The 11,662-nt window shown below is 33.8% G+C and overlaps 1 protein-coding gene across 2 annotated transcripts in view; it reads right to left on the bottom strand.

Moving 5' to 3' along the window:
• The window catches only part of SMAP1 (small ArfGAP 1), a 118,544-nt gene that overhangs the window by 52,408 nt on the left and 54,474 nt on the right, over positions 1-11,662 (bottom strand). For both annotated transcript variants that reach the window (XM_072408499.1, XM_072408500.1), the window contains exons 3-4: positions 10,158-10,243; positions 5,410-5,485 (exon numbers count right to left, since the gene is read on the bottom strand). In XM_072408499.1, coding sequence (XP_072264600.1) covers positions 5,410-5,485; positions 10,158-10,243 — 162 coding nt within the window. The remainder of the gene's footprint in view (positions 1-5,409; positions 5,486-10,157; positions 10,244-11,662) is intronic.

Here is an 11,662-nt window from a genome sequence, read left to right as displayed (position 1 = left end):
TTGTCCGGGTGTGAATCATATTCAAATTCTGAAATATACAAAAGTCACATACGGTCCTAATTATTTACAGCTTGTCAGTTCCACATGTGATAACACACCAAGACTTTTTTTTTTTTGGTAAGGTCAGCATATGCCAAAATTCATTACAAATTAGGTCAGCCTAATTAGCTACCTTAAATCACTCATCTTACGTTCACCATAAGGATGAAATGTTTAAAATATACATGCTTCATTTTATCTTTTCCCAGCATTATGGCTGCTATTTTATTGCTCAGCTGGATATACTCTACAGGGAATGGACAGGTTATTTCAAGTGTTATTTCTATTCAGCGTTTTACCAGCCAAATGAAAAAATCTTTTCTGTTGAATGGAACAAATATTGACGGGTATTAAAGAGACATTCAAAGAGATGTTTGGTAATAAGTAAGATTGTTTGGATAGCCAGGTCCGACAATTCCAATGTACTGTTTTAGACTGCTTGTTATTTAAAAAATTAGCTTTAATAAACTCAACACCAAGATAAGAGGTAGCTTCTGTAGATGTTCAATTACAATGCAGTGTGCATCAACAGAGTAAACATTTTAACATGATTTTCAATGTTTTAGACTGCTTATAACAAAAAATACATGTCTATCTTTAAAGTCTACTGAAAACAAAGGCAGGTATGTCTCTTGGTCACTGACATGTTTCAAGCCTTTTGAAAATGAATGGGCAACTTACTGGAGCACACAACACGTCAACGACCCGTGCATAGATGTAAAACTTCCATATGCATTTAGCACATTAACCAATTAGATGTATGCATTGCTTAAATGTAAACAGTTCTACTATTCCTCTTGCTAATCCATTGAACAAGACCTGTGATTGAGGAATCACTGTTGTAGTGTCTTTCCTTTTTAGTGATGCGTGTGCTCATTTATACCTTAATTATCTAAACAGGAGAGCAAGAATAGCAACATAAAACACCTAGTAGGCAAAAATACTCCTCTAGAGGAACAAGCTTAAATGTTTACAGATGCAAAGGATATGTAACCTGTAACTGACCAAATTAGATAAAGTATTAAAACCAGTTGTATATAGTGAAGCAATTAAGAACAAACTGCATGGGACACGCTGCCATGGTGTGTTTTGTACTGTGTAAGTTTCAAAGTAAATTAGGTTAGTTCATACAACTGGGTAATACATTTAATGCTTAGCAGCAGGTTTCTGAAATTATACGCAAGTGCCATGAGATAGTCTCATTAAAATCACTACATAATTGCATGCTTACGGTTTCTGCTGAAAGACGGCAGCGTTGCCAAAAAGCACACTAAATAGCCCATCTAAATCAACATTCTGTATGAATTACATGGCTCCCTCCTGCTCAGTGAAATTGAGCCACCAGGTATTCTCAATGAGTGAAGCACACAGTGGAGGTATATTACCATTTTCCAATATGGACAAACAGTCTTTCACTTGCAATGTCCACCCTGTTTGTTTCATTTTAAATTTTTATTATTTTATTGCTCAATATTCAGGGCAAGGTAAATGAAGATGCTATTTACTAATGACAGAAGACTAACACATTACGTCATGGTTACATATAATATATACTGATATTTTTACTTCAACAAAGGCAGCATGCTTGGTACAATTTTAAATGTGTTGTAACTAAATGGTAATTTTAAAAAGACAAACCTCAAAGCAACTTCAAGCAATCAATTCCACAAGAAACTTACAAATAAAATAAACACATTTTGGGAAGGCATGGGGGGGTTCTGTTACTAGATGTCTAAAGCTCGATAGATACTAAGTTTTGGTAAATTGGGTATTTACAAGGAAGATTCCATAATTAATCAGAAGGAGGAGGTATCTTAGAACAAGTAGTGGTAAACAGGTAAAATGCTTGTAACTTCCTAGGCAGACTTAAATATAAAAATTGTTCTTATGATCAAAGTGAAAAATCACAGCACCTTACCATTTTGACAAGCCTAAGGTCATAAATAGTAAAAAAAATAATAAATAATAATAATAATAGTAATAAAGAAAAACATCCAGCTTCTAATGAAAAACTACACAGAATCTAGCCCACTTGTAAGACTTCAAAGCTGGACCAGGGTTACATGTGCTAGCATTAAATAAATATTTGCAGAATTGATATTTTTATTTTAGTTTTGATTGGTTATTGGTTTTTATTTTTGTTTTTGGATTAGCTGGTCAGGGAACAGGGGCATAATCACCTTACGCTAATTTTTGTCAGTTAAAAAAAAAGGATACAAATTATAACTAGAGAACTTGTTTCCAAGTATACGAGTGTCAAAACTCTTGCACAATCCTTGATTATGAATAATGTTAAGGTTGTACTAAAAAAAAATACTAATAATGTAAAGTTTTTGCTTTATTGCATGATCCCCCCCCCAGGGAGAAATGAGACCTGTGGAAATATGATCCTTCAACTGTGGCATCCAAATTTGAGATTTCTAGTGCCTTATATATCAAGTCTTTTTGTGACACAGAAAAGGTAATCAGATTGTTTCTATATATCAGTGTGGTTCACACTGTGAAGCATAGAAGAGGTGCAATGATATGGGCATGCTATGGGGCCTTTGCTGGTGACACTGTTGCTGAATTACTTAAATTTTAAGGTACACTTAGCCAGCTTGGCTATTACAGCATTCAGCAGCAACATGCCATCCCACCTGATTTACACTTTTTGGGCATCCTTTGTTTTTTTTTTTTGTTTTTTTTTTTAGGAGGTTAATGACCTCAAACACATGCATCCAATCTTAGAAAGGGCATTTGATCAGGAAGAATGATGGTGTGTTGCATCAGATGACCTGGTCTCCACAACCACCTGACCTAAACCCAAATAGTTTGGGATGAATTAGACCAAACAGTAAAGGCAAAGCCATCAATAATTGCTCTGGGAACTTTTTAGGACTGTTGGAAAACCATTCCAGGTGACTCATGAACTGGTTTGAGAGAATGTCAAAAGTGTGCAAAGCAGTCATCATAGCAAAAGCTGGCTACTTTGAAGAACATAAAATATAAAACATATACTGGATTATCACATTTTTTGTTTAACCATTTTGACTGTTATTATATACTGCATATATACATTTTATGCTATTGCAGTAAAACGGAAGATCTAACACGTACCGTAAGCAAGGATAAAAAGTATTCTGAAAATGACATTGTTTCAGGATTAAACAGGGCTTCTAATGTTATTTTAATAAGGAAATAGGCAAAAACAATTACTGTTCTCAGGAAGCTCTATATTTTCCTTTGGTCTGTGTTTGATAATGAAGGAAGAAGCTGTAGTAGCTTTATAAGCAATACAAAGTAATCACACCTATGCAGTCTCTGCTTCCCCTGCTTAGTATTACATTAGGACTTTTAAATAAAGACTACATTTTAAGAAATATTTAAAAGATGAAAAAACAAAGATGAGAAAAAAAGGAAAAATATGAATGAACTCAGGAAATAAGCTTCTCGTGCAAGCCACCTTGCTATGCAAAAAATCTTATCTTAACATCCCAAAGGAGCAACTGTCTCATCTAGTCAACAACGCTTTGTAACTTCAAAGCAGGTCAGGTTTATACATATTAATCACCACAAATCATGTAAGGCTCTAACCTGCATTACTGATGTCTAGAAAAGAAGTGGCTGCAAATACATATTCTAATTTTAAAGAGCAGTAAAAAGTATCTATATACAGCCTCATATCCTTTCCAGAGTGTATTATGCTTTTATATCAGCAAGGCTAGCATATATATGCCAGTTTTTGAAGCTTTTCAATATTGGTTTTTGGATTAGCTGGTTTAATAAATAATAATAAAAGGTACACCTGTACATTTTGTCCTAAAGTAGATATATAGATGTGCATCTGACAATGTAGTTCCAGCATTTCCAGGGGATGGTAAATGTGTCATCAATAAACATATTGCTGATAAACTGAACAGGTTATCATCATGAAGGCTATACCGGACCAACGCTCATCATTTGCTTTTCTCTTACCATAATGCAAGGAAAGCTTGCTGTAATCAGCAGTTATACATTAGTAAATTATCTGCTAAGAGATCCTTTTTTACTCACATGCACACCTGATTTCTAGAAGCACACATATGCTTTCACCATCAGGTGAGAAAGATAAGCATTCCATAGGGCTCACTCCTCAAAGACCCTCAAGTTTTTTTTTTGGTAAGAAACATCTGTGAAAGGGTTTATTTATCTAGGTCATGGTATAGCTAGTAGCAGTTAGTCACATTTAATTAGACTTGTTCAATAACGCTGAAAAAAAAAAAAAAAATAACATTACAGAACAAATCCAGTTTAAAGACTATTACTCAGCCTGTCCAGTCTCTTGCCTAAAACACATCTTTCCTTTATATCAGCATGTCAACAAATGGCCTGGAACAGGATTATACATAATAAGAATGTGGTTTGCACCATTTTCATAGTTCAACAAAATACCAGAAAAACTCTGAGGAATACAGCAAGGCCCCTTGAGAATAATTGTCTGCTCCAATTCAGGGAATATATATTGCTGCTACAGTTTCAATGACAAGCACAACTCATCTGACTGCTACTGCCTAATGCTACAGGATATTCAGGATAGAAAGCTACACAACCATAAGCATGCCTTTTTTTAACAAAGCTGAACAACCCCAGAAAAAGAGATTAACACAGCTTTGTATTAATACGTCATATATAAACAGTGGCGCTAAGAAATTGCTCTTTTTTTTCCCATGTACATCAAGACTTTAAAGGAAGACCCCCTGCCCCAAGGGCTCACCACATTTTTGTTCAGCATATTCACACTGTGGCCCTATTCATTCTCACAACCATCGTCCTTAAATGATCTAAATGTGTGGGTATGGAACAGACATGGACATTTCCCGAGCCATAGCATGTCAGGTAGCCACATATGGAAGGCCATCAGAATCTGCATAGTATCCTGCTAGAACTGCAATGACATATTTAAGCAGAATGCAAGCTCTGTAAAGTAGGGCATGGCACCAGAACGTGCCAAATAATCTGTGGCATTAGCTTACTTAACGTTTTCACATACCAGAATCAATATCAATCTACCTCCAAAAAAACTGTGGCCATTTGCTAAAAGCCTTTAGGACATTCAAACAATAATTTGTGAGTGTATTAACTTCAATTATTCAAAAATGTTAAAACTAAATCTCTGTTTAATTATTTCATGTTTGGATATATTTAAAGAGACTGGTAAAAAGTAAAAATGGGGGGTCGGCTTATAATATATATATATATATATATAGATATATATATATATATATATATATATATACACACACACATATATACATATATATATATATATATATATATATATACACACACACACACACACATATACATACATACATACACACACTTTATAATACAAAAATGTATACTTACATTAAAAGTGGTTGCAGCGTTCTTGTCCTGTTTCTTCTTCCTCTCATATTGATCCCTGATAAAAAACTCCACAGATCTAAACCATAAATTAAGGAAAACCAGAAATAGCTGTGTGGGAACAATAAACTGTTGCTAAATGATTATCTAAAAAAAAAAAAAATGCATCACTCATCGTGTTACTGTTAAATAGTAGGTAAACACTAAATGCTTCTCTTTTCTCACTTCTAATTTGCTAAACATACAATAAACTGTATTAATTCCCACAGAAATCCTTGCAACATGATAACTTTGTATGCGCATGGAGGGGTTTTGAGGCACCTGTTGTAGTTTTATTAATGTAAACTGGACAATCTAGCATAAATGTGTGCATAAGCCTTACAGCTGTATATCTACAGTGTGAAAACCAAGGCACTACTGCCTCTGCTCTGACAGGTAGTCTTAAGAGATCTGAAGGAAGAATAAAATGGCAGCTTGCACACAGCAAGGAACAACAAATGTCAACTCAGAAAAAAAACAAAGGTCAGATGCAGGAACAACACAGGCAATGCTGAAGAGAAGTCTTTTCTCTTTACCTGCCGAGCGAGAGACAGACAACAGAGACAGAGGTCAAGATCAAATATTATTCGTTAGTGTCATGCATTTTTTAAAATTTGGCAATGCAATTGGCTGGAAAAATGACTGAATACATTTCACTTATGTAAGTGCACCTAATGTAATAACATTTTTAGGTTAAGCTTTTCAGTTTTGTAAACAAAATACTATTTTTTTTTAACAAATCAGAAAGTTAGCTAAGAAAATGTTCAAAGAAACCTAAAAGATAAAAAAAGGAAATGTTATTACTGACCATAATGTAAAAGAAAAAAAAAAAAAAAAAACACATTAAACACACACTATTATATTCACATTCTCTAGGAACACAACATGAGGACATGCTACTCTACCAAATAACTTGAGACACTGCAATTAATTGCAATTATGATACGATACGTTTTCACTGCATCCCAAGTATCTTTTTTACAGTATTATCGAAGCAGCAGTTAGAGCTGCAAGGCTCTGTTTTCTGCGTATTATGCTAATACAGATTACACATAAATAAAAATTGGTAGAAAAATATTTGTACTGGTTCTTAGCAGAATCCAAAATGATAAACATAGAAGCACACTACAGATTCATACATAAATTCAAAGCACAATTTCCTTTCAAAACATTGTGGCATAGCAGATCAAGGTTTTGTGATATGGTTTCTTGTGGGAGTAGCATCTGATTACTGAAGTCATCACATTTTGGTATTATCTGATTTATGCTTTGCATTTAAGCCTAATCACAAAAAAACGCAATTGTTTGTCTTATGAAACATTCATGGTTTGGGAAAAATCTATACTTCAACTACAGGAATATTAAATAGGACAAAATATCCCCTAGCTAGAAAACAAGAGTCAGGCAATGCTTTGAAAAAGTGTGTTATTTCAAAAAGCAGCCGAAAAAAAAATAAATGCAGAAAGGAGGACTGAGTTAGTGAAAAGTCTTGTATTGAAAACAAATTTTGCAGTGCTATGGCATTCGTTGTGACACCTTGTAACACCAACAATGAAATGTCATTACAATCATGTAAAAAATATTCTTTAGAATTTAAGAAATACTAGTATGCACGGGTGATAACAGAACAAATCCATCAACCCAAACCATGCCAATCCCTTATCAATCCAATTATGAAAACCTATGACCTTCACTGGAGAAGATCATGGCTCTCACATTTACCATGAGTTTCATATTAGGCTTGGTTAGAGTGCTCTTTTAAAACCACATTTTATAAAACATTGTGTCCATGAGTTGTACAGTGCTTTGTCAGTTTTGATATTCAGTCTGTCATTTCTTAGCAGTTCACAGATAACTGAAAAATCTCTGATAAGACTTGGGAGAATCCTGTGGTTCAAACTGGCTGTTACAATATTATGTAAATGTCGATACTAAAAACCACCTTTCAGTTTGATGGAACTTTATAGTCTCAAATTTTGCTAAATTGCTGTGCAATAAACATTATTTTTTAAAGTGGATAGGCTGACGTGAAGACTAGGTCAAGAGACATATTAAAGACAGTGAGCCTCAGGATCTTATCAAAGGTGGATGTGGAAGATCAACTTTGATTGGCTGCACACTGTGTATGGCCTTACATGGTATAATATCAAATGTGCAAACCTTCCAAATATAAAAATAATAATTTTCTGGCAAAATCTCAAGAAATTAAATCAGACATAGTATGCAAACATACAAAACAACTGTAATAAGTATGGGCTTTTTAACAGGCGACTGTTGTTCAGTGGAGATTTCCAACATCTTCAACCTCTTAACAGGATATCTGGTAAAGGGCTAAACCCTGTTAACTGCTGAATTTTTACCCTGAAAGTAAAAAATCATTTATATTCTAAAATACCTGCACTCTAATGTCTTAGCATTTAGTCAAGATATAGCATATTAAAAGAATTTCATTTCCTTTAAATGCTAATGCTCTCCTAATTTCCAATAACTGTGCCAAAGGCAGCACATGTTTTACATCATGCAAAGTGACCTTGACAGAGAAAGCAATAAACATGTATAATCTGGAGAAAATCCTGTCTGAAAAGGATAATGTAGATGATATGCCAAACTCAATCTTGTTTGTTTTCACAGGAAAATAACCATTATAACGATATTTGATTTTTAAATACAGGAACAAGTTTTAACATCGCCAATGTAAATGTAAATGTGAACAATGCAATGATTTTGTTACTAATTCACAGTCATTTTTGTTCTCTTTTATGATGGGTCTACATTGAAGTTTTTTAAAAACGCATCTAAACGTTTCTATTGCGTTTATATGCACTTTTTTTTGGCATTTTAACCCCCCTAGCTTTCTAATTCTGTAATTTTTTGATGCAAAAAGTGATCCTATTTTTTTTGCATAGAAATTTTTGTTTATATTGTGGGCCTGTAATTCTTAGGATTAACTCCCGGGTATAATAATTATTTTTTTTTTATCTATAAAGGATAAGGTAAACTGTAGACTAAAGGCAATTCTTATGCTTGAAATGTCATCTATTACATTATTTTCTCTTTTACCTTAACAATGAAATTAGCATTAGCCCCACAGGGAAGGTTAGGTGGGCAAACAGTCCTTACACATCCTAATGTGAGCTGGAACACTGATTAAATATGCATTCTGCCTTTCTCTGAACGCTACCAGTTTGCAGACAATTAAATTACCATTTAGTCCCATAGAAAAGTAAATCATAGTGAAGTAAATCTTACATTTTCAGGCATATCCCAATGACAACAGAACAAGTTTGAAAAGATCAAACAACCTCAAAGGAACAGAACTGTTGATTAGGTCTGCTGCACAATAGATCTCAGGAAACTAAAGTAATTAAAATTTTGAGATAAGACCTGAAATCCTAATAATGGAAAGCTTAATGTAAAACTATCATTTGTCATTAAAGGGTATGTGCGGACTATAATTAACTGCATCCCACAAGAGAAATTATGCTCTTCTAACTTCACACATGAAATTACATTCACTTTACAAAATGACGGCAACACAGGCACTGGAAGGAGTTTATGGACTCCAAGTACAATGCGCTTTGTTGGAGAAAACATCTTGACAATTATAAAAGTGGCATCAAGGGGCTAAAACACATTGGTCAATTATTGTTCAAGTTCAACAATAAAGACAATTTAGGTGTATAAATGACAGTTATGATAAGCAATCAGATGTCTAACACAAACTACACTCTTGCATAACAGTATGTTACAGACAGAAGGGTCAGATTATCGAGAGGCCGGTGCAATCACCCATATGAATTACAAATGAAGTAATTACAAGGCCATGACTCGTACCTTGAAGGATTTAAAAAAAAAAAATAATGATAATCGTAAATATAGGGATGACAGAAAATGTTTTGTTAATCTGTAAAGCATAGTCGCATTCATCAATTTGTCTATTGTAGAACTATTATAAATATTACCAGGTAAACTACTGTATTGTGATTAGTATAGGCATAAAGTGTTGCTGGTGAAGATAGCGGTTACATATTTTTTCTTTTTCTCAAGAAAATGGTGCCATCTTTGATCAGCATCTACTATCTAGAGAGAATACCTTTCCCAACCCTTGATGCAATTAACTAAACCCGTTTCCTTCAGCAATACAAATTTGAATAATACATTCCATTTAAAGTTGACCTTTTTAGTGGATTCTATAAAAACTTTGTATCGATCAAAGTAGTTTGGGGGCAGAACATCAACATCAAACTATGATAAGGAAGAGATTTTATTTCTTTTAGGGGCTTTTAACACATTTTCATTTATTATTTAGCTTTAAAGCAGATATAAAGCAGATAAATAAAAAATATTTTTTTTTTCAATCTTTTACAGAGTTAAGCATGGGCTTATTTAGTAAGATCATTGCTTCTCATAAAACATTACACATGCTGTCAATGAAAACCAGAGACATATTCAGGACAATAATGGATAAGTGAAATTAAAATCCCAAAATGAAAAAAAAAATAAAATACTTTCATTAGTGTTCCTTCTCTCCAGACACGAAAAACTTCACTCCTTGTTATATGCATACTGCAAGCATGATTTTAAAGGCTCGGCATACAGCTTAGAACAGAAATAAATTTATTACTGAAACATGAAAAAGCACAAACAAAGGTTAAGCTGGAAGAAAGACACTGGAGTAAAAAGAATTCTTAGTAACCATGTAAAAAGGATACTGGTCCGTTTGAGGTCTTCTAAAATTGTCAGGAAGATTAGCTTCATACAGTACTCTTGCCTTTGTGTTTCCCATATCCTGCATACACTGTTCATAGGAAAATAAAAAAAGAAACTTAATGTTAGATGTATTTACAAATCTAAATAAGTATATATCAAATCTACATCAGGATAAGGAAGAACTACTTCAGCATTCCAGATGTTGCAGATCTTCCATTCAAACATACTTATTTACTGGCTGATTTAGGTCCTTATATGTTCCATTTGTTTGGTAACAAGCGAGTGTCACAATTATTTCTTTCTAATAAGAAATCTATAATCAAATCTGAAATGGGGACCTTGGTTGGTCAAATGATTTAAATCTTTGTACCGAAAACATAACACTTTTCATACATAATTCCCTATTAGTGTCAAAGTAAACATAATCTTGCCATCAAAGGGATGTTGTTGTTGTTGGTTTCTTATTATATAGCACAGTCTCATATATTTTGGTAAGATTTGCACAGGGCTGGTTAGGGAGATCAGCTATTCTTACATTAGAAACCGAAATAGATTGGGTCAGAATTGTTGGGAGAGTCCATATTAATATTGCAAAACTGCATACCATGACTAAACTGCCCTTGAACTGTAATGGTTTAGCACTAAGAATGTATTAATTCATTTAAACTGTAGTCCTAACTAGGTCCTGAGCATAAAAAATAATGGAAATCTATGCAAAAATAATATACAATGTCTTTAAACAAAATAGTAATCATTAATGCAGAAACACGGTTATGGGCTCCGCCAGTATTACCACCTGGCATTTGGTAACATGGTAACTAGTTTGAAAAGCAAAAACTTAGTTCAGACAGCTTTGCCGATTGGTCGGAAAGTCTAAGTATGTGCATTTCACTGAATTTACCAAGAAGGTAAAATGCACAGATAAGAGAAGTGTTTTCAATAGGTCTTCAGCTATGAATTACACAGTAAAAAAAAAGCTTTTAGTGCTGCATTTTGGATTTGCTGACCTGCCATTCAAGTCAACTAAAATAAAAAATACCACAACCCACTGTCCATCAATGCAATTCACCATAATGGATGCATTACTGATGTGATTTCAAGCAAGGTTTTCCAGCTTCTTCAGCTAAGATTTTGTGACCAATTTCCTTGACTTATGACCAGTCACCAGCACACCACTTCACTATGGATCCACTGTACTAGATTATATTAAAAGATCTAAACAGCTCTTCCATAACAATAAATTTAGGGGAAACAAAAAAAAAACAATAGATGATGAATTTCAGAACTAAACACGTGTGCAGTATATATACACTATAACATACTATAAATGCTACCGAAGCACATCAAAGTGACCTGTTATTTTCTTTTTTGTATCATAAATTACATCTCCACTTCATTATCTGTGATAATGAGATTTCAATTGCAGTGCAAGAGAGGGTGCCATGGTCTAAAGAGCCAGGTAATTATGATTCAGCGACTCCCATGTATACCTCAATGATGCTCAGTA

Source organism: Pyxicephalus adspersus, chromosome 4, assembly GCF_032062135.1.
Source record: "Pyxicephalus adspersus chromosome 4, UCB_Pads_2.0, whole genome shotgun sequence".
Taxonomy (NCBI): Eukaryota; Metazoa; Chordata; class Amphibia; order Anura; family Pyxicephalidae; genus Pyxicephalus; species Pyxicephalus adspersus.
Note: the sequence above shows the minus strand (reverse complement) of the source record. Positions and strands in the feature narration are given on the sequence as shown.